The following is a 22,103-nucleotide window of genomic DNA, read 5'->3' as shown; positions in this document are numbered from 1 at the left end:
TTTATCTCTCACACTGCTGGTGCAATATGTGGCATGCAGAATAAATATGGCGCCATTGCTTATCTGTAGCAATTCTCCGTATTCACACCCACAGGAGCAGTCCTGAAAATCTGACTATAAGGCCTCGAATCACTAGATTAATGAGACAGACAAAGGTAAACTTGATTAGAGCAGAGTCACTTCATTGCGCCCTTTCTGATTTGTGGTTAATCGCCTCAGATTGATTTAAGCCTGCAAGGCTGTAAGATCACTTTTATGCAAAGCAATTCAACCTCTGTGACAGAAAAAGACTGAATTCAGCAACTCGAATTTCCACTTTGTTTTATTTATTTAATTGAAGTAAAACAGAATTTTAAAAAAGAGGTGGGGAAAAAAATCCTAAGCATCATCAATCAAATAGCCTTATTCTGCCTGACTCAGACCTGTGGAGGACAGCTGCTATATAACAGCAGCTGCTAAACAGGACTAATTCTCCAGAATGAAATACGCCGCAGAGGCCAGCCATTTACAGGACTGGTATCAGAGCTATATTTCACAGCCCGGCCGCAGCCTCTGCCCATTAAAGCGTGTGTGATGTATTTTAGGGCCACTGTATGTCCTGCTCTGGTCTCAGAGAGGTCCGTCCACTGACGTGATGGCTGATAGGAGACGCTTCTGGTCTGATGCTGACTCTCCATACAAAGGGGACCAGGGGAGAGGAGCATTAAAGAAGATAGACATCTGAGGAGTCAATTTGGCCAAACAGTGTGCTCAGAAATTCACCAAAACTGGCATCATTACTTTGTCTTAAAGAATAAGTGGGACGTAGGCAATTATGTGCAAACAACAGATTAGTTTTAATCCCTGTAAATTCCCACAGTTTGATACTATGGGTGGTAATTTGTTTTCAGAGGCTTCGGAAAAAAAAAGATTATAAGTGAGCGATGAAGGTAGCGACATGCAGCATCATTTTGCTGTATAAGGGATATAAACACTGATTTCCTCCAGCAGCATCAACATCTATTCAGTGCCGAACGATTCACTGCGAAGTCACCTTCAACAAAATTCTTTCTTTTCGTGTTGGTAATGACTTTGGTGCGGTGGGCGTTAAGGTGTTAGCCGGTGTCAAGATGATGTTAATGGTGTGTTAAGTGCTGTGAAAAGTAATGTTGATTCAAGTTTTTGAGAATATGTCTCGCTTTAGTTTTGTGTTCAAATGGTGTAGATGTTAATTTTTTCACTGGCAAAATTTGTGTCCTTTTGATACCTTGCCCTGTTTTTATTGATTTAATTCATTCCAGGAGAATTAAAGCAACCTTGGCTTACCTGAAGTCAAGCAGTCTCTGCACTGAGAGGCAACAAGTAGACATAATGCAAAGACTTTTCTCGTCTGCTGCTCTTCATAGTAAGAAAGTCATACATTTTAAACCAAGTTTGTTATTTAGGAATGAACAAAGGGCAAACTGCACGTGCAAGACTAATTTATAAATAAAAAGAATAAGTGAGGTATACTCAGGTCAAGACAAAATAATAATAATATTCACACTTTGAACACATGGCCTGTTTCCTCATTACACTAAAGATGAGTGATGGTACACTGAAGAGCACCTCAGAGCCAGAGGCTGGAGGTTCAGCTCTGATAGCTGGCCAGATGGACTGAAGGAAGTTGCTTTCTTTTCTGATGAAGGCTTTCACCTGGATGCTGGATGCACAACCATGTCAACATTTTGGCACAGCTGCGATGTCCGACCTGTGCACCGTGGCAAAGAAGTATTCAAGGATTCGGTATTTCACGCTCAGACCACTATTTTCACAGCATCGACGACTACGAGGTTCGCAGGGGAGCGTGCATTTACATCAAACCCTCTGGAGAGGCATGGCTTCATTACGCCATCAGCGAATGAGCAATTGGCAGACAGTAAATAAAAACAATATGCAGCTAAAAACATAACAGCATCCAGCTGTTCAGCACGTCTGTAATCAATCATCTCAAAAACAATGTGATGTGTGAACATTTCATCACATTTATCTAGCAGAGAACTTCTTCTCTGATAAGACACCAACTGGCATGTGAAGTAAATAGTTCTTGAAGAGCATTAGCGGCAAACAGTGTCTTGAGGTTGATTATCGCGGTGACTAATGCTCTGTCACTCTGCGGTATGAGAGGGCCCAGCGAGGACCCCCAGTAATGGAGCCTGAGCAGGTGCTGAAAGCCCACTGACATCAGGGGGGAGTACACTGACAAGAATTTCTGATGAATTTCAATTACTGATCTATTAAAGCTAATGAGGTAAATGAGCAGCCAGAATACATTTGCTGGATAGCTTGAGACAAGACCTCGGCAGTTTGACGGGATTTTGTGCACGTGCAGCCACGGCGGACGCTGCGTGTCCATGCTGCTGTTAGAAGTGTGTCTGTGTCAGCCTGCTGCGTGAGGACTGAGGGCACAGGAGGCAAATAACGACTGGCTCCAAAGCCATTATTTCCCACACACTAGGTGTATTGTTTTTGGTTATGTGTAATGTTGGTGTTCTCACTCCTGGCTGTGGTGTCATGTGTAAATGTAAGATCAGTGTGCCATCTGCTGGATTGCTGCAGTGGAGAGCAGGTACAGGATCGCCTGTATTCTCAGACATGTAGTACCATCTGCTGGCTTTAAGGTGAATAGCGTGAAGCGTTTTAAAAGTCATTTTATTACTGATTTAGAAGTAAATCAGTGATAAGCTGATGTCTAAGCTGATGTTGTTCATCTAAACACACAATATTTATCAAAACCAAATTAGCAAAAATCTCCTCACAGTTACTAAATTAATTACTTGCCCTCGCTGTTCACACTGTAAGAAATTTTAAACAGTGGGTGTAGTTTGGGCCGGAAAACCAAAGATGCTCCCAACTTCTGAGCAAACAGTCTGCTGTGTCAGTGCTGGAGAGGCCTTCAAAAAGATTATGGGATGCTTCAGATTTGTATTGTGCCAATGTAAAAGTGGCACAGACTGAGGCTGACTGCTACCTGGCCAGCAGTGCTGTTGACCCACTGAGTGACTGTGACAGTCCCAGGCAGGGCTAGCTAGCTAGCGTTAGCTGCTAAAAGAAGCAGAGAGGTTTTTTTTTTTTTTTTTTCTTGGAAACTTCCATTGACCAAGTCCAATTGGTTTTCCAGACACAAAGTTTAGATATTTTATTTTGTATTTTTTTCTCTGGTCACACTTTAAAAAAACTTGAAAGCAGGATCTAGTCTGGGGCTTCAGGAACAAGCAGCACTGTTAAAACAAAATACAATAAGCTCCATAAAATGATGTTCTGTCTCCATGCAGTCACACATGCACAGGCTGCAGAGAAGAGCATGGAGGGCTTTTTAGGGGAACATTAAAGGGTCTAAAGCTGTTTTTCAGGTCATTAGCAGATGTCAGAATGACATCTGGGGGTTGAGGAGACACTGCTGTCAGCAACACTGACAGTTAGTATGGTGCTGGTTATTTTTAAGATACTTTAATATTTTGCAATATTGATGTACACAGTATACAGCTCCATCTAGTGGAAAAGTTAAATAATTAATCTCCTTCGGAGCTACAAGATAATATCAGTGACCAAAATTAAAATGAGCAACACAGTTTCAGTCACTGTATTGACTGAAAATTTACTGAACATTTTTTATTAAAAATAATTTAGATGATGTTAAATCAGTACCTCTGTTGCTGCTGGGTGGCTACAGAGCCTTGTTAAGTTTAGTGATTAAGCATGGCAATCTTGTAGCCTTCATGCTGCATACTGAGTATTTTTGAGAGACTTATTCAGTTTGTGTGAAATTTCACCCATTGTTGTACTGAGAGTTAGCTGCTTTATCTTTTTTTCCCTTATTCCCTTATTACTATTTGGGCTTGTATGTGCATTTCTTGTGTAACCCTGCAAGACTGAAAGACTGCATGCATATTTTACCCGACCTGAAATTTCACAGATCCAGTCTTCCTGTCCTGAAGCGACACCCCAAATAGGTGAAAAACACCTGAGCCAGCTAAATCCTTCAGTGCACAGTGTGTGAACACAGCCGACATGTCACCTTTTGTGTTGATTTTGCAAAACTTGTTGGCAAACAATTTCCCCACTTCCAAACCCAGCAGAGCAAGTGGGGTCGTGTTTTTCTACTTTAAGCTCTTTTCACCCTCTAATGTTTGAGGGAAAAATCTGGCTCTAGTTCAACACTCCATTACATTCACCAGCTAGTTGCTAACTGCCTGTTTGCCATTTGGTAAGTAAATATAAGTAAGTACTTTATATAGCCCCTTTCTACATTAGATGCACAAAGCGATTCACAATAAATGACATAAAACAGAGACACAATATAGAAAAAATAAAGATAAAAGGAAACACTTAATCAAAGCTGAATTGTTTTTATTGATCATATTGATGCATGTACAGAGTTAATGGAATGAATATAAGCTGAAGACTCGAAAAACTTTGCAATGATCAATATATAAAGCACTTTTGATCGAAATGCAAAAAAGAGGAATCAGAATGTATGAATTATTTTTTCTGTATCATACACTCAAGCATACACCAGAATACAGGTGACGTCGCTGTTGAAGAAAACTCTGCCATCTTTTTCAGTGCTGCACTTTCTGAGAAGGTCCAACATGCCTGCTCGGATCTCTGGGGTGAAGGACTGGTAGAAGTCTTTCGCTGTTATGAAATTCAGCAGATGCTGTCCAGTCTGGCTGCTCGGGTCGAAGCACTCGGTGATGTCGAGGGAGTTGGGGATGGGGTGCTCCTCATACTTCAGACCCAGGCTCCTCAGGCAAGCTATAACCTCTCCTGCTGAGCGGTACTCGGTGATGATGTCGCTCTGGAGCTCCTTTATGTACGTCTTCCACAGGATGTCCCAGCCACTGTTAGCTGGATAGAATAAGATTAAATTAAATTAAGAGAAAATATAGTATAAATAAGTATTGGCCTGGATGAATGAAGCAAAATGCAGATTGATACATGTGTTTGTGCTTCGGTAAAGATTAATGCACAGGTTAGGAGGAATAAGTCCGACTTACATGCTTCAATGATGATCATGAGCCTGCCGTTGCTCTTCAGAAGGCTGTGGTAGAACTTGATTGTATTGGCGAGGTTATCCACATAGTAGATCATCTGTCGAGCAGAGAATTGTAAGGAAATTTACTTTGATCTGTTGGACTGATGCTGCAAAGCCACAGTGTTTTCCCTACATTTTGGTCAGAAAAAGTTCTGCAGATGCTCCCCAGTGAATTCAAGCAGCAGGAGCAGAGGACTTAGTGGAGAGCTAAAAAAATCTCACTGAGGGACTGAGGTTTTAGTTTACAGCGCTTGTTTAGACGGCAATGCAGGCAACGTCCAGAGGCCTGAAAGTGACATTACGCCATTTTTACATTGAAGGTACAAAAAGCAAAGTCACAGTACCTGAATCATGTGTATGAAGTCAAATTTCTTCACGTCTGCCTTTGCTTTGACTTGCTTCTCATATTCCTCACTGTTCATTAAATGCCAAACAAACGGGATCTTCTGAAGGTTGGTGGTCTTTGCTACCAAAGCTGGAAGTTGGACATAAAAAAAACAACAACTTATATACAGTACATGGTATATGGGAACAGATAACGATCAGATATAAGACCAGTACAAGGTTTTTCTGCTTCCAATCCATAATTGTTGTACCAAAGTTAGTGCTATGTTCACAAAGAAGTAAAGAGAAGAAAAAGGGAGAGCTCTGATTGGGCGAGACCAGCCTCCAGCTCAGAGGGATGTGTGGATCCAGATCTGTAGATCACATGGATTCAGATCTGATAGCCCTTCAACAGGTATCTCTATGCATACATTTAACAGGCAGCATCGACTTCGCTGAAGATCAAGCTGATTTTACAGTGACACCAGTTTCTGGCAGAGTGTATTCGCAATATACGACAACTTCTGTTTTCTGTTTCATGAGGAATTGGTAGCTCAAGAAAATTTGACAGACCTCATGGGTTATGGAAAGTGTTACATATGTAGTTACATGCAGTTGGTGATTGGTTAATTTATTACCCCAATGGGAGCACTCCCCCTCGACCCCATACCACCAACCAACACTAACACACAGTATGTAGGCTACAATATAAGTATATAATTGAGTATATATATATATATTTTAGAGAATAATATAGATCCAAGTCCACCACGGACAGCTCCATAGATTTATCAATACACAGCACAGTTAGACTACTGATATTTCAGAGCCGTGGAAATATGGCTCAGAAATAACCTGCACCAACCTCGGTCAGATGAAGGATCAATGAGTCAGGCAGACGAGACTAACATGTTCCACTGAACAGCCTCTCTGCTACAGGAGGATGGAGAGGGGGGAGAGCAGGTCCACCAGGGGGCTGCATTTAGCTCATTTGGCTTATAGAGAGGATGGCTTCCCACCTCAAATCACCTATTGGTTATCGGTAATTCAGGGTTTTATTTTCTGACATTTAAAACCTGAGTTATCTGAAAAAGGAGGACTCATATTACCACTAGTAATACTACTACAAAAATGACAATGATAATAATAATAACAATCATAATTATGCTTCAGAAAAGGTTTGAAAGAAAGAAGCAAGAAGATGAGGGGCAGCAGAGAGAAGAGTGCAAATCTCGACATTATAAAGCCATAACATTTCACTGATGGTGTTTTGAATCGTCGATACCTTTGAAGTTGTCTGTGAGCTGATAGCTGCCCTCCACAATTTCAGCCGTGATCGGGGCGGCAGGGAAGGTGGACTGCAGCAGAGTGAGCATCTGGGTGTCCACCTCGCCTGGAATACACCAGGGAGCTTCACTCAAGACGCATTCAAACGTTCAAAACTAATTTCAGGTGGACATGTCGCTTATATTAAGGTCAAGTGTGTGCGTGAGTGTGTGTGTATATACACGTTTTACCCACATCGTGGGGACTCGCCTTCCTTATAGGGACAAAATTGGTAGTCCAAGTTAGGTTTAGGTATGGTTCAGGTTAGGGTTAGGGTAAGTCACATAGTGGTTATGGTTTGGGTAAATTTCCAGGAATTTAATGTAAGTCTATGCAATGTCCCCAAAACTGCTGGAAACACAAATGTGTGTGAGTCTTATCATCACAGTCTTATCATTTTGTACATGAACAATGACTTTGATCTTGCTGCTGTGCAATAATCAATATAATCTAAGTCCTAAATTGACCTGCAGTGGGGCCTTGTGCAAACTTCAGGAGCCTGGAATGAACTGTCCTCCTATAACGTTTCAGTCCCCCCATACAGACATGGTCTTTGATCGTGTTGCTCATTATTCAACCCTGGATGATGTGCCGGATGATTGGTTTACATAGAGCCCTTTTGGTTTACGTACTTAACATTTTAGTTCAGTATTTGGGCAAATTGAGATTCTGCACACAAACTAATATTTAGCATGAAATAATTATCCTCTTCTTCAGTGACTACGGCAATCCAAAACATCCAGAACCGAGGCATCGCATTATAAAGGATAAGTTACAGTTATGCATAATTTCCAAGTCTGTCTTCCAACAGAAAACATGACTCCTCCTAATTTGCTTCCACTGTGAGTGATTGAGGCAAAAAACTTTCAGAAAATGCAAAAAATGATGTGAAGTAAATGTGAGGTTTCTGCAGTTTGACTCAGTCAGATCAAGTGGGTTTTTTCTAAAGTCACAGTCTTTTTTGTACATATTCCCTCCTTGTTTTCCCTAATTCCAAAAAGACTGTATGTTTGGAAGACTCTCATTTTATTTGTTTGACTGAGTCATACTTACTTTGGATGCTTGTTTGAAAGCATTTTTCAAGTCAAGTTACAATTGACCTTTGTCCACTTTATATTTGTGCTTTTTCACTGAACTCATGAAACTTACTGGTTGTTCTCATTTAATCAACTATGTCACAGTTTAGTTTGATAAACAGGCCTCTCTAATCTGTCTTGTTAGGCCTTGTTAGATATACGCCTCAATGACAACATTCCCTCAATGCCAGCCCAAGAAGATGACTGTGAATCACACCCAGAAACCTATTCAGTGTTCATATGAGCATGTGACCAAACTGCTGTATTAAAACAAACTTGAAATCTGTGAGTCTATTTTCTCATCACTGCAATAGTTGGATGAAATTTCTACAGTTCCATCTATTATTTTCCTTTGTTAGACACTTTCATCCAAAATGCTTTTTATTCTGACTAACAGAGTCACCTTCCACCTCCTTAACTGGTAATATGTTAATATTCAGGAGTGTAAATCCAGTACGCATTTATGTGCAGAGACAGTAGTGACAGTGGTTTGTTATTAAGATGTCATGTTGTTTTAGTTGCGATGCAGGCTGAAGAAAGAAAATTGCTAACAGCAAGTGGTAGTACATTAACTCATGATTCAACTTTGATGAACTGTTAAACTCTGCGTACATCCTGTATCTGAATAGGGTATTTATTACATGTGGATTTGCATGCCTCATGATTGCAGTAACAACTTTTGGGGGGCTTTAAGTCAAATTCAGTGCATCGTTATATTTCTAAAGTGTCACATTTCTTTCCAGCTGTTGTGGGAGTCCTGCAGTGGCAGTGGCCTCTAACTGATCTGACAGCAGGGGAAATACTGAACATGATAAAATCGTGGAACAGTGTATTTCCTTCTAGTCTTTACTGTAATTAAAGCCACTCTTTAAACACATAATGCAATCTGTTGCACTCATGGATCTTTGCATTGCAATAATTAGACACTATAGTTAGTAACCACAACCGCGTGTATTCATACACCAGTGACCCTTCACTGTATCTCTCTATATCACATACCTCCACCACTTCCGACCCCAAGAACATCCAGGCTGCTCTTCTCTGTTCCAGTTCTGCATCAACACATGACAGATGGAAAACTGTATAAATAAATACACTTTCATTACCTAATAGTACATAATAACTAAACTATATATCTGTGTGCCACTAAGATGTTGATTAACACCAATAATCAGGTAGTTTTTGCATTGATTGTTGAGATTTCTGACTTTAAAACTCACTCTGCATTCTCTTAAAAAACAGAAAACAGCACTTTCTCACCCCTCAAGTCTACTTTCAGAACTTTATGTATTTACTTCACACCCATGGGTATTTATACACAAAACAGACTTCCAATTAGAGACTAAAGCACAGATTAATCCTGCTGCTGTATGGAGACAGCAAATTACAGGCAACAAAAGAGAAAGAACTGTGCAACACATCCTCCGAGCAGTTGTGGAAGGCATCATCATTATCATTCATCGGTCTAACACAGTGCAGACTCTGCCTTAAAATGTGCTCTAGATGAAAATTTATCAAAGTCAAAAAGCCAAAAAGAGTCAAAGTAGTTGCAAAATAGCACTGTGTTGGCTGACCATGAACAATGCCCACCTCTGTGTTTACAGAGTTGTTTGGATTGGACTGGAACAAGCACAACAAATTGAACTTTTGACCAACAGAAGGACATTATGTTTGTCTACGAGTAGCACTGCTGTCAGCTTTATACCTGCATGAAATCAGAGGCAATGTTGTCTCTGTTTAAAGAACATTCTCCAACTTCTGACAGACGTTGTGAAGTGAGAACTCAGTGAGCTAAGTCATCCTCAGTCTTGCACAAAAAGACATGAAGAAGACATCCACAACCTTTACTGAGTCTAGGTAAGAAGTGGAAATAGTTTTAGGATAGTTCCCAGCTTTTCTTCTTGTACCTTTTAAGAAGTCCTGGTAGGATGTTGTGAACACACTGGAGAATGGCCTCGTGTTCTCCAGAGTGTTTTAGGTAGAACTGAAAGCTTTCGACATCACTGCCTTCATAACAAGTCTGCTTTGCTTCTGCAGCCATGACTGATTCCTGCAATGCATTACACATACAGGTTCATAATCAGACAAACAATGATTCATGCATGCAAAAACTGCAACAACTATGCAAAGCCTAACTTTGATCAGTTGTAAATATTCAATTACCTTGAATATGAGGAGAGTAAGTACAGACAGTCACTTGTTTCTCCGCTCTGAAGTTGCAGAGTTATGCTCCCCTCCCACAGCCTGGCTGGCTCTGCTCTCATTGGCTTTTGTTACGTAACTCTTGAAAGATGAACTTTGCCTATACATCAGAGTGGGCCGCAGCTGCTACCACATTCCTATCCATGCGTGTGTTCCAGCAGCTCTTTCAAAATCAGCCTCATTAGTCTGTTAGCAGTCCAAAATCCCAACAGAAAAATGTTTCAAATGTTTAATATTTGAACTTAACCAGTCAGAACACTTTTACTGTAGTTAAAAACCTTGCAAGCAGGATCTCCAAACTATTCCATCAAGGGCCGTGTGGCTGCAGGTTTTTGCTGCAACCAGACAAGAGGTCACCTAATTATCAGCTGAAGACTGAGATCAGCTGATTAAATGAGTCCAGCCTGGTGTGGTCCTCCTTGGTTGGAATGAAAACCTGCAGCCACACGGCCCTTTAAGGAATAGTTTGGATATGCCTGATCTACAGTGTTTTAGGGTTATGATGGATGCTTTTACGCTAATACGGGAAAAATCTTATTAGTAACCAGCTAAAGCTAAACTTGTGCAGCTCCTGCATAATGCTCTACGATGAGTTTAGTACCCTGAGCTCCACAAATATTCTGGTCATTTCTAGCAGAGAACTTGACGTGTGGCTTTATGGAGGACTGACCTCTAAAATGAAAAGTACGACCGATGTAACGAAGTTGATGATGCATGACATCACAAAGCAACCTGTTTCATCGATTTCAGTCACATTGCAGCCCTGTCAAACTTCATGCAAACACATTACTTTGTGCAGCAAACAACAGATCACCAAAGGTCACACACCTCCGCCAAGGCTACTCAGTCTTTTAAATGTGTTATTTAAAAAACAAAACAAAATCTGCATTGCTGCTCAAAAATAAGGGGTTTGAATCCACCGGCTGGCTGGAGCTTTTTCTCAGGGCGCTCCAGTTTCCTCCCACAGTCCTGAAACACATGCAGATTAGGTGAATTGGCGAGTCTAATTAGCTGGGGCTGTGAGTGTGGGCGTGTTTGTCTATATGTGTTGGTGTTAGCGCTGTGATAAACGGCCTTTTCAGGGTTCAACGTCTTGCTAAATGTGAGCTAGTATTGGCTCCAGCCCTGTGTGACCTTGCATAGGATAAATGGAGTGGTTTCCATCCACATCTGCATATTCACCCTAAATCACAAAGGCATGGACATACCAGCATCAGATTCTGCAGGATTGAGCTGATTTCCACCTGTCATCTAAATGGTATTCTAATTTCTTAAAAAATGTTGGCAACTACTTTGCTGAATGGATGAAACTTTCAAATGAACACAAAGCACAATAGGCATGCACCTGCACTGAAAGATTCATCTTGAACCTCTTGAACCAAGGAAGCTAAGATTATTCTAAAAGATCGTACAGTTGCACTGTCTTTATCAAAAACTATTACAATCGCATCTTGATTTATAACTCAAGATGCAAATATGAACAGGCCAAAGCATGAACAGGAGTATTAAGGTCAGCATATGGAAGGACACAGCTTCACTAAAGACCAGGAGGGTCTATGGATTCAGAAAAAAAATTAATGAAAGTTTTGAGCGTGTTAGAGCAATAGCTTGTGTTTTTGGTACCCCCGAAATGCCTTCTTATTAAAAGGTTTATAAACTGTAATCAGTGGCTTTATTAATTGTTCAAAATTTACCTACCAATACTTCAAAGTAACAGGTTTCTTTCATTTGATCTGTGTGTTTAGTTATTCCAGTAATGCCAGGTCCAAAATTAAAAAAAAAAAGAAGTCAGATTGCATTTCATGGGCAGTTACACAAGCTGCCCACAAGATGGTGCCACTACTTAATATATCAGTGGTAATTATTTTAGAAGACGAATAGTAACACTAATGGCTACTGTTGTGCCTGTTTTTATTGAACCAATAAATAGCTTGTACATGCCAGTGGTGCAGGTTGTAAAGCCTTTAATTTTTTTTTGTCAGATGTTAATTCCACAACATCTACTATGCAAAAATAGACAGAACAGACTAACCAGGTCCTGGTTTATCATTTGTCAAATTCTCTCAGTGATGTAAATATAATTCAATGTATAACATTCAAAAGCAAGGACACAAAATCCAGACATTTCTGCATGTGTATTCAGTTGATCTAAACAGCTCAATCTCCATGGAAAATTAAGTGTTCAATTTTCCATTTATTTTCATATTTCCAAAGTATCGGTGAGCCAATGAGCGCAGCAGTGTAATGGGGCTGGAAGCACAGCCTGCCAGCTGTAGCTCATAAAAATTATATGATACTTGAATCTGAAGCTGATGTCTAAAGCTGATTAAAACTCTGATCTTCACATTTTGTTTGGCTGGCTCGTGACAATGAAATGAAAAGTGGTTTGAAAAAAGACAAATTACAATCAAGCCACTTTCACTTTGCACAAACGTAGATTAGACAGAAGATAACATAGAATCAGTCATACTGGCATCAACATAAAATGACTATTCTTAGAAAATCTATATTATCAAAACAGTCCTGGAGATCAGAATCAGGTTGTGTAGAAGCAGGTTTGTACAAAATCGATCATGTAAACCAAGGCATTTGCACATAGTCTAAAAGCGTGTTCATATATGCAGTCAAGTATAAGCAGTGCAATTTAAATGTGTTTAAAATTAATTAACTAAATAAAAACAACTACATTACTCATGTGCTTCAGAGTTCACATTCACATTCATGAACAGCCCGCTTTTAAGCGAGCTGATCGATGACTATCACCCCAAGGTTGTTGTTAAACATAACTCTGCCGTTGGACTCTACACTACAGTCTGGGTGCCTCAGCAGCTCCATGATGGCAGCTTTCAGCTCAGGAGAGGCCGTCTTACTGAAGTCCAGCACCTCAGTGAGAAAATCGAGCAGCAGCTCTCCCTTCTCGTCCCCCTCGGTGAAACATTCGGTGATGTCCATTTGCGATGGCAGCTCGTAGTTCTGGTACCTCACTCCCTTGGAGTCCAGGTAGCTTTTGACGTCTCCGGTGGTCACCCACTGACTTATTTCCGTGTTGCAGAGCTGGGTCCTGTTCGCCTGCCACAGCCTTGCCCAGCCACTCTCACCTGGAACAGGCGACATGAAAACAAGACTGAGGGCCTACAGCCATGCCAGCGGCTCTCTGAGGCTGCACAGCTTCGAGCTAAGTGCTAACAGCAGCGTGCTAACACGCTCGCAATGGCAGTGCTAGAATGCTAATGCTAAGCGGGCGTGTTTAGATGAAAAGGGTTCAAACCACGTCTTTAAGCAGTGTGCGAATAAACTCGCCGCAGGATGTTTCAGAAACTGAAGCAGCGCGACATGCTGGAACGTCTCGGTGGTCTGTTTTTAGTAGGACAAACTCAGAGCTTTGAACACCAAACTACAAAAAAAAAAAAAAAAAAAAAACCCGCCCCCAAACCGTGGAGTATGATGTGACTGAACATTATGCTGCAGCTTCATTAAAGAAATAAGGCGGTGACATAGTGAGGGAGTGCTGGATCTGGATTCTTCACACGCTTCAGTCTTTGGGCCTAAATGAAGAATTACACATTTCCTCTAACTCACTAACCCTGATGGACGCATGATTTCACGTTTTGTAAATCTTATCTTTACTCTGTACTATATCTCCATGTTCTTTTTTGATCGACAGGCTATGGCAACTTGCACCCTTGGATCCATTATTCGATAGATTGTCCCCTTGGCTCTGATGACACAGCAGTGTGAAAATGTCGGTCTGTTTGCAGTTTTAAAGGCTGTGAATCAATCAGTTTGCTGAAGTCCTTGTTTTCCCCTGCAGGTATAAATGTTTACCGTGTTCATCATCTTAGCTTAGCTTGTTAGCATGCTAACATTTGCTAATTAGCATTAAACACAAGAGCAGCTGAGACTGACGGGAATGTCACTAATCCTATTTGATCATAAAACAAAGTCTTGGACGAGTTGAATTTTTTTGACCTGATGAATTTTAGGACAATCCATTCAATAATCTAACATTTCACTCAAACCCGCACATGTCAACCTCAGGTCAAGGGTTCATTAACATTAACATACGTCACCTGACAAGCAGGAATGTCTGTGCACAATTTTGAGTCGATCCGTCCACTGAATGTTCAGATATTTAACTGAAAAAGTTCAACTTTGCCCTGTTGTTGGTGCTCAAAGTGGCAGCAGAGGAAAAGCCAAGGATTCACCGAAGTCAGCTGGAGTCACCCTTTGAAACCATGAATGTTCGTACCAAATTTCATGTGAATTCATCTAACAGCTGCTGATATATCTCAGCCTGGACCAAAGTGGTGGACCAACTGACTATCTTGCCATCCATGCTGCTAGCATGGCTCAAAACATTGAAGTACAGCTTACCAAAGGAAAGCAAAGCCCCATCTATAGAGGGATGGGCTTGATAAGTCATCAAATTAAATTACATTTTTACTTAGGACATAAATGTGTGACTAATTGCGCTTCAAGTGGTTGCACTATTTTTCACAGCAATAACTCCCTCCTGTACTGAGCAGAGAAAAATATGTTTAAACAGCAGCCTAACTGCTTTTCCCACTTCCTCCATGATAAATCTGTGCAAAACGCCAGAAGAGGGTTTCTCTAATGCCGCTCTGCACGAACTCTGATAACCATAATAATAGTATTTCTTACTGAGATACACTGTTTAACTAGTTTTCATCCATATACCGTGTGCACATAAGCACTAGGTGCTGTTCACTGACTGCAAGCAGCACAGCTAGCCTGCGAGAAGAAAAAGATCTCGCGTCTTGATAATATAAGATTAGATCCATCCACTTACCAGACACCAGGATGATAAGAAGCTTCCCATTCTTGTCGAGGAGACTCTGGAAGAAGCTGATAGTGGCTCCAGGATCCTTCACGTAATACAGCATCTGTCAATTTCACCACAGATAATGAGCTGGTAACTGGATTCATAGAGCACCTAATTATAATGCTATGCTAGACAGATGTTCTAATGGGATTAATTGCTGTGGAGCGCCGCCAAAATGAATATGACCTAGATGTGTCAAAAATACAGTGTGAGGGCCAGGAGCCCCGCGTTGGCAGCACCGACCTGGATCATGTGAATGAAGTCAGCCTTCTTCGTCGTCTTCTTCGCTTTCCACTGCTCCTCAAACTCAGAGGCAGTCATCTTGTTCCAGTTAAATTTGATGTAATCTAAAGCTGGTTTCTGTGACACCGAAACTGACACGGAGCAGAGTTATGGAACGTGTTCGCAAATATAGATATTAACCTTCATTTTCATTCAAGTTTTTTAAGTAATGACAGTAATAGGTTTGTGTCCGTTTCGTTTGTCTAATTGATTTTAATAATGGCCACATCTTCAGATGTACTCATATCATGCTTGGTACCGTGTAAAGTTTCAACACCTGACCTTTAGATTTTCCAAAAGCAAAAGGACAACTGGTCTTATGAATATAACACTCTCAAAAATGCTGTAAAACAATCACTTTCATTTTATTAGTATATTTCATCAGGATGGTCCTCTGTTAGAGATGTCTGGCCAAAGCGCTGTTGCACAATATTTACACAAGAAAGAACAGCAACGTTATTTAGCGATGTTTACTGCCATCAGGGAGTGCCGTTGCCATGAGGGGGTGTGCTCGGTTACATCCACATGAATGCCGGGCCTCCGGGTTTCCCAGCAGAACATTGTAACGATGATCTGTGTTATCCACTTCACCTGTCAGTGGTTTTGTTGTTGTGACTCACCGGGTGCATATCATTATACATTTAGCTGCTTTAAAATGACTTTTTGTTGCAGCTGCCTAATGCAGACCCGCACAGCCGTGACTTCGCTGCACACATAACGCCGATTCAAAGGAGGCAAGTATGGGCAAGTCTTCACATTACAAAAGACTCCAACACGCTTTAAAGCACGCTTTTGAGAACGCTCATTTGGCAAAGATGTGCGTCAGCAGACACCGAGGGAGCGGCGTACAGAAACTCCGACCGCATCGACAGAAAGCCCAAGAAAAGCTGCACGAGAGCATAATGAGCTCTCAACGCACGACAGAAGCGACACAAAAGATGGAGATGATGATCCTCAGGGTCACCACTTTACCTACAAGTTTCATTATGACCCTTTTAAATAGATTTTCTGTATATGTGTGAATAATTGGTAGCACTAGAAGTAATGTAAAACTACTGGCCAGAGAGCAGCAGACTTTTATTTGGTTTTTCTCCAAGACACTTCAGAGAGGTGGATACTCGCTGACATGAGGGTCTGAGTCTCCAGCTGGTGGTTAAAAGGACCATCCACCCACTAGTACATGAATAACTGTATTACTAATGTATTAGTGTGAATGCCTAGGGTTGCTTTCAAATTTATTCTAACACAAGGTAAAATATAGCATATCCCTTATTTGCTGTTAAATTAAATATGGAGACTTATTTTGGGGGGCATATGAATACACACACACAGTATGAATTTGTGGTAGGTAAGATGAGCGTGTGCCTGTGAAGGAAGTACCTCTGTACTTGTGTAGCTGCTGGGCACTTGGCTCCACCACCTCGTTATCCACTGTCACCCCCGGGTGCTTCAGACGGAGCTCAGAGAGCATCTCAAGGTCAATCTCACCTACGGGCACCAACAGAGGTTTTATATTGAAAACCACCTTTTTTTTTTTTTTTTTGCAAAAAAGGAAAAAAAACTGACCTACTTACCCAACCCATACTGTTCAACAATAAAAAAATAACACATTTAGTCAACTAGCAGCTCATCACAATCCTCAAATTCAAACTGTGCTGCAGAGTTGAGCAGGAAATAGCTAACAGCGCTTGTCAGTTCTGCAGGAAATTGTACGTTTTGTGTTGCAAGAATCAGAGAAAGAAAACCCTTGACTCAAACCCAGAGAGTTATCGCTGTGATGCTTCTTTCAATCTCATTTAGCTCCAGGCAGGTCGTATTGTTCTTACTGAAGCTGACAAGTTGCCATGTTTAAAGAGATACATCTGAGTAAAGAAGCTGACCTGGACAGGCGCTGATTAGATTGAATAATGCCTTACGGGGGAGTTTGTAGTCATTCTAATGGATTTTACAGTCCATTAGAGAATCTGTAACATCGCTCCATTATGATACTGACATGACAGCTCAGGTAAATTAAAAGGATTGGGTTTGACATAAGTGAAGGGTAATAGCACTCATGGGCAAGCCGTGGGTTTGCTCGGAGGCAAATTAACCTTGCTGTCTGAGGAGCTGGAAGCAGTAAAACCACGGACTGGTGAGGTCACTTTGTCTGCGGCTAAAGTTCAAGATTAATCTGACAGCTGGACAGATGCAAACCCTTGACAGGTGTAACAAGGGCAGAGGTTTTTACTGCCGCAGCCGTAAATGACAGCACAGCAACGGGAGCAGTTACGGAGGGCTGATTCAACAACGCCTCCTCACCTTCGCCGCCTGCCACCGCTATTTACTGTGTGGCACAGCGCATAAGCTAAGTTCAGCAGTGAAAGTGTCTCATAGTGCGCGTTCTCACCATCTCCACTTCCAACTCCAATGACATTTAGATGGGACTTTCCATCTCCGACGCTGAGGGGAGAGCAGAAAAAAACGCTTTGAGTCTTCGCAACAGTCAAGTCTGGAAATTCACATCCTCCAACCTGCCAAATGTGGGTCACATATTTGGGCTTGTAGCTGTCAATTCTGCCTGACACTCGGGTACGTGAGATGTTGTGATCTGGCGTCTGAAGCATCTCCAGCACCGAGGCTTTGACACGTTCTGTCACTCACCGTCTGATTTTTTTAATAACACGATTACACTTTTTAATTAACTTGTGCGTCATATCTCTGCAGATTCCTCTCTGATCTGCTTCTTGTCAGCAGGAGCAGGGAGCCGGGGTTTGGTTCTCTGCAGCGTGGCGCTGGCCCCGCGCAGCTCGGGGTTGTATCGACGTGGAACAAATGCAAGAAGAGAAAATTTCCATGAACACTCACTGTCATTCGCACGCACCTTGTTTAGCTGGTTAATCTATGCACATTTGTGCATTCAAATATGTGCATTTGAGGGCACGACAGTCATAAACAGCATGATGCAACCCATAAATAATATTTACAAATTCTGAGTTTAATCCTAACAGTGCTGACTGTGTTCTCATGATTAACACACAGAGCATGTTGCTTGACTTTTAATCACCAGAGTGACATATTGATAGAAAAAGCTGCACTGTAACACTTAAATGTCCTTTATTTGGATTTGGGACCAGCTAAATCATTTACAATCCATGAATTTAACAATACATGTGCAAGTTTCACAGCATCACACATCCCTCCTGATCTCTTGCTCTCTGTCATGCATTCATTTAGTCGTTCTGCCTGTTTTTTTCCCCTGTAACCATCCCTCTGTCGTGAGCTGCGGTTGCGGCTGTGTTCCGGTGCCAGAGCATGCTAACTGCACCCAATTAGTACGCAAAAGACTGCGATGTGATTGGCTCTCCACGCGGTAGAGTCTCACTTCTGTTTCCTGAGAGAATCGGGGGATGTTTGAGCATGGCCGAAAAGAGAAAGAGATCATTGGGTTAAAATAACCTGGTTTAACACAGGAAACGAACCCTGGTCTCTGGTTTTAAAGTCCTGTGTTTGACCCAACTGTCAATCTTGTCCGCGTCCTTATGTGGACTTTGCCACTCTTTATACTATGTTTGTCTTTAGTTTACAGATCATGAACTATTTTCCTAAACCTAACAAACTGCGACAGTTTCATAACATTAACATCATGTGAAACATGGTGAAAAGCAGGTGGGAAGAGTGCCCCAGCTCCGTCCTTAACATGTGCTCGGGTACTTCTAAATGGACTTGTTTGAGGTTCTAGAAGACGTTTGGTCTTTCATCCAAAAGGCTTCTTCAGTTCTAACTGGCCTGGGGAGTCCAAGGCATTTATCCTCTGGCAGGATTGGTCACACCTTGTGAGTTGTTGATGTCACAAGTGAGTCAACGATCCACTCGGCCATCATGTGAGTCGTTAAGTGTACTGACAATGCAGTGCTGAGATCCCTCAACAGCTATTCACACCAGGAGTCACACAACGCCTCACATGCGGCCTTAATGACTCCCAAGGTGTGAACGATCCTGCAAGAGGATGAATGCCCAGGACTCCCCAGTGGTCAGTTAGACCTGAAGAAGAGGCCAAACGTCTTCTGGAACCTCAAGCAGGATGGATGGGAATCTTTACAGACATGTTCTTGGGTAATGTTTTCTCAATACCTGACATACCTCCCTGTCACTGCAGATCCACACACACCTTTTACCTTTACCTCATTCCCTCCACTTTCAACACCTGACCTGCTCCACCCACTTACTCAACTGCTCTCCACTCCCTCTGATTACCTCAGTAGCATCAAAACTGGGCCACTTGCACTAGTCCTCTGCCAGACTGTTGTTTGCATTTTGCTAAGCTTTCATTGTTTCTTGTTGTCTGGATCCTGAACCCCTACCTGATTCCTGGACTCTGATTCCTCACCTGCCCCTCTCCTGACCAACCTCTCGGTTCTGATAACTGCTTGTTTTAGACGAAAGACTTTGGACTTCGCTCTTAACCTGTACTACCTTGTGTCGTGCTTGTGGGGTTTTTTTTACCTGTTCCGAGCCAGCACCGTAGTATGAAGATGATTAATCAGTGGTTCAGTATATACTGCACTGAAACCGGTTTCCTCCCTCCGCTGTGTAAAGGTTAAGACTGCTCCATGGCAATCTAGTTAATCAGCAACAATCATGTCACATCATAACAAGAGTTACTGAACATGTTCAATAGAGTTTGAGAATTACAGGATTTTTGAGGCCAGTAACAATGTTTGAGAGTTCTGGTGATCTATTATTGATATTCTGGCAATTATTACATGTTTTTTTTTTTTTTGACACAAAATCAAACATTTTTGTAAGGGTCCCTTAATTTGTTTAAAATGTACTGAGCTGGACCTTTAAAAAATGACCAGTAAACTGCAGCGTCTCGAAAACTAATATCAGTTGTTCTTCTCACTCTAATGTTCTTCTCATTGATTTCGCTTCAGCCCCTTCACTGTATTTTGTCTGTATTGGTCAAGTCTGGTTTATTAATCTTCAGCTTAGACACATTGAGGAACTCCACTATAACACTACTGTACAGCATACTGTATCATTGTAAAAGCTAATGAAAATATTTAACTGTACTTTGATGTATTCTATTCTGTTGTCAATACAAGTGTGTGTGTGTGTGTGTGTGTGTGTGTGTTCGTGTGTATGATTACCTGGCCAGTATATCTGGCAGCAGATTGTGGATGAAGTCCCGCATACACTGATGCTCAGTGGAGCGCTGCAGAAAGAGCTCGAAGGATTTCTGGTACCTGCTATCGTCATCCACCAGACTCTTCATTGAAGACGCCATGGCAAGTTTATCTGGCAAAGAAAGAAAAAAAGGCAAATATTTCCATTTCCGGCTGAGGTAGTCAGAACAGTAATCTGCAGGGAGCGTGTGTGTTTTTCTTTCATTTCAGCTTCAACAGTTGCTGAACACTTCTCCCCATCACATTATCAGTCAAACAGCGTGGGTGGCACTGTGACATCTGAATGGGGAGTCAGAGCTTAGCTGTCATGTTTGTCATTCTAAGATTCACTGTGGAGTGCAGACTTACTCCAGTCAAGATAAGCTGCATTTCCTGTATGAAAGGTGCAATACAAATTAAGTTTATTATTCTTCTTATTTATAACAAGATGAAATGTAAAATGCTCTGTTTTCGTGTTATACACTGTGCTACGTTTATTATTTTAGTTTAAAAACAGGAATCAGACTTTGCAAATTAGCTTTAATTTGACAGTCATGCGGCACTTGAACCGGGAAGCTGAAAGGTGAACATCCGCCAAGCCGCACCCCAACATGAAACGAACTTCATTACGAAGCGGAATGTTGTTATTGTCCCTGCAGGAGCACTTCTCCCGCAAAGCTGCGCGTCTTTACAGTCAGACAGAGCTGCCCGTGCATTGAGAGATATGTTACCGAGCGCAGAGGACACACAGACATCCCCAGACAGAGCGACGCACCGCCCGCCGCGTCCCCCGACGTGTTTACCGTTGACCGGAGCGCCGAGCGCACACAGCAGGTCGCTGCTCGCTCGGTGAACGCCACGACGCCCGTTTCACAGCACACGAGCCGTGCGTGTGGGGATTAAAGCGCAGGCAGATCGCATCAAAACATTTCACTTACACGGAGGGTGCGTGCAGGAGCGAGTGCGTCCGGAGGGAGCTGCAGGCTGGAATAAACCCTCCCCTCATCCTCGGTTTTAAGGAGGGCCAACGGTGGCGGACAAAAGTCCTAGAGAGATCAACCTAGTGACAGAACACGCTCTGCTGTGTGAATATTGGCAGGTTTATATATGTGTTTTCAGTCGTGGTGGTTGGTGTAAGAGGGACAGCTGCAGCTCCAAAGGTGAATAAAGACAGTTTAAACTAATGATGACAGCGGTGTGTGTTTATCACTTCACTGTGGAACAGAATGAAAATCAGCTGCTGAAAACTTACCTGACTTAAGCAATCCCTCACGTCTTTTCTACTTTGTGCACATTTTGTGGCATATCAAGACACTTCTGCACTTCCATATCACTGCACAAAGGGAATGTATTTCTGACAAGGACAAACGCAGACAGCATTGATTGTGATTTAATATGAGTCTCAGGAAGCTGAGGCAATTTTCTCGCCGTGTGGAGACCAATACCTGGGAAGATCTTTTTAAAAAATCTTAAATGAGAGAGAGATGTTACATCTGACATGGTATTATGCTCTAAAAGACTACTATAAGAAATAAAATTTATCTTTTCACAACAGATGGTCAGTTTGGGGGGAAAAAACAGGAATATATAGTTTAATTTCAAGGAGAGAGTCTCTCCTGGCTCGTCCATGGCTCCCAGATTTCCCAGTTGTTGTAATGTCAGACAGGAATTAGGCCAAGAACCCAAATTAGATTGTAATTAGGCCACAGACCCCATCTGATAAGGATTTAATCCAGGGAGTGAATCCCGAGAGGAGGTTTAGTCAGATATGATGGAGTAGCCAGTTGTCCAGAATGGAGTTGTTTAGACAACCGACCACAACCGTTCCACACCCCTATTTAGACATTTAC

General features: G+C 41.9%; 2 protein-coding genes across 6 annotated transcripts; both read right to left on the bottom strand.

Moving 5' to 3' along the window:
* Positions 1–4,370: 4,370 nt before the first annotated feature.
* Positions 4,371–10,022, bottom strand: LOC121616572 (histamine N-methyltransferase A-like). The gene is made up of 7 exons (XM_041951397.1): positions 9,946–10,022; positions 9,690–9,832; positions 8,782–8,834; positions 6,666–6,773; positions 5,401–5,531; positions 5,019–5,112; positions 4,371–4,869 (listed from the first exon to the last, which is right to left on the bottom strand). Exons 2-7 carry the CDS (start codon positions 9,821–9,823, stop codon positions 4,523–4,525), a joined length of 867 nt encoding a protein of 288 aa, XP_041807331.1. The 5' UTR covers positions 9,824–9,832; positions 9,946–10,022; the 3' UTR covers positions 4,371–4,522.
* A 1,909-nt stretch (positions 10,023–11,931) lies between these two features.
* On the bottom strand, positions 11,932–21,248 carry LOC121616490 (histamine N-methyltransferase-like). 5 transcript variants are annotated; one of them, XM_041951278.1, is made up of 7 exons: positions 21,192–21,248; positions 20,239–20,386; positions 17,496–17,548; positions 16,490–16,597; positions 15,071–15,201; positions 14,795–14,888; positions 11,932–13,082 (listed from the first exon to the last, which is right to left on the bottom strand). In XM_041951278.1, the coding sequence occupies exons 2-7, from the start codon at positions 20,373–20,375 to the stop codon at positions 12,721–12,723; spliced, it is 885 nt and encodes a 294-aa protein (XP_041807212.1). In that variant the 5' UTR covers positions 20,376–20,386; positions 21,192–21,248; the 3' UTR covers positions 11,932–12,720. The 5 variants fall into 5 exon arrangements, with proteins under 5 accessions (XP_041807212.1, XP_041807213.1, XP_041807211.1 ...); XM_041951279.1 differs by lacking the exon at positions 21,192–21,248 and adding an exon at positions 21,057–21,187; XM_041951277.1 differs by lacking the exon at positions 21,192–21,248 and adding an exon at positions 20,985–21,177.
* Between the last annotated feature and the right edge of the window lie 855 nt (positions 21,249–22,103).

Source organism: Chelmon rostratus, chromosome 13 (genome assembly GCF_017976325.1).
Source record: "Chelmon rostratus isolate fCheRos1 chromosome 13, fCheRos1.pri, whole genome shotgun sequence".
Taxonomy (NCBI): domain Eukaryota; kingdom Metazoa; phylum Chordata; class Actinopteri; order Chaetodontiformes; family Chaetodontidae; genus Chelmon; species Chelmon rostratus.
This window is presented reverse-complemented; position numbering and strand designations above follow the sequence as displayed.

Excerpts from the sequence above, each read along its gene's own strand:
- LOC121616490 (XM_041951276.1), bottom strand. The coding sequence starts at position 17,712 with ATGCTTCAGACGCCAGATCACAACATCTCACGTACCCGAGTGTCAGGC. Across the intron at positions 16,598-17,495 it reads TGGAGTTGGAAGTGGAGATG|GTGAGATTGACCTTGAGATG; the intron begins GTGAGAACGCGC and ends TGGTGCCCGTAG. Across the intron at positions 14,889-15,070 it reads ACTTCATTCACATGATCCAG|ATGCTGTATTACGTGAAGGA; the intron begins GTCGGTGCTGCC and ends TGAAATTGACAG.
- LOC121616572 (XM_041951397.1), bottom strand. The coding sequence starts at position 9,823 with ATGGCTGCAGAAGCAAAGCAGACTTGTTATGAAGGCAGTGATGTCGAA. Across the intron at positions 6,774-8,781 it reads TGGGGTCGGAAGTGGTGGAG|GCGAGGTGGACACCCAGATG; the intron begins GTATGTGATATA and ends GGTGTATTCCAG. Across the intron at positions 5,532-6,665 it reads GCTCACAGACAACTTCAAAG|CTTTGGTAGCAAAGACCACC; the intron begins GTATCGACGATT and ends TCCAACTTCCAG.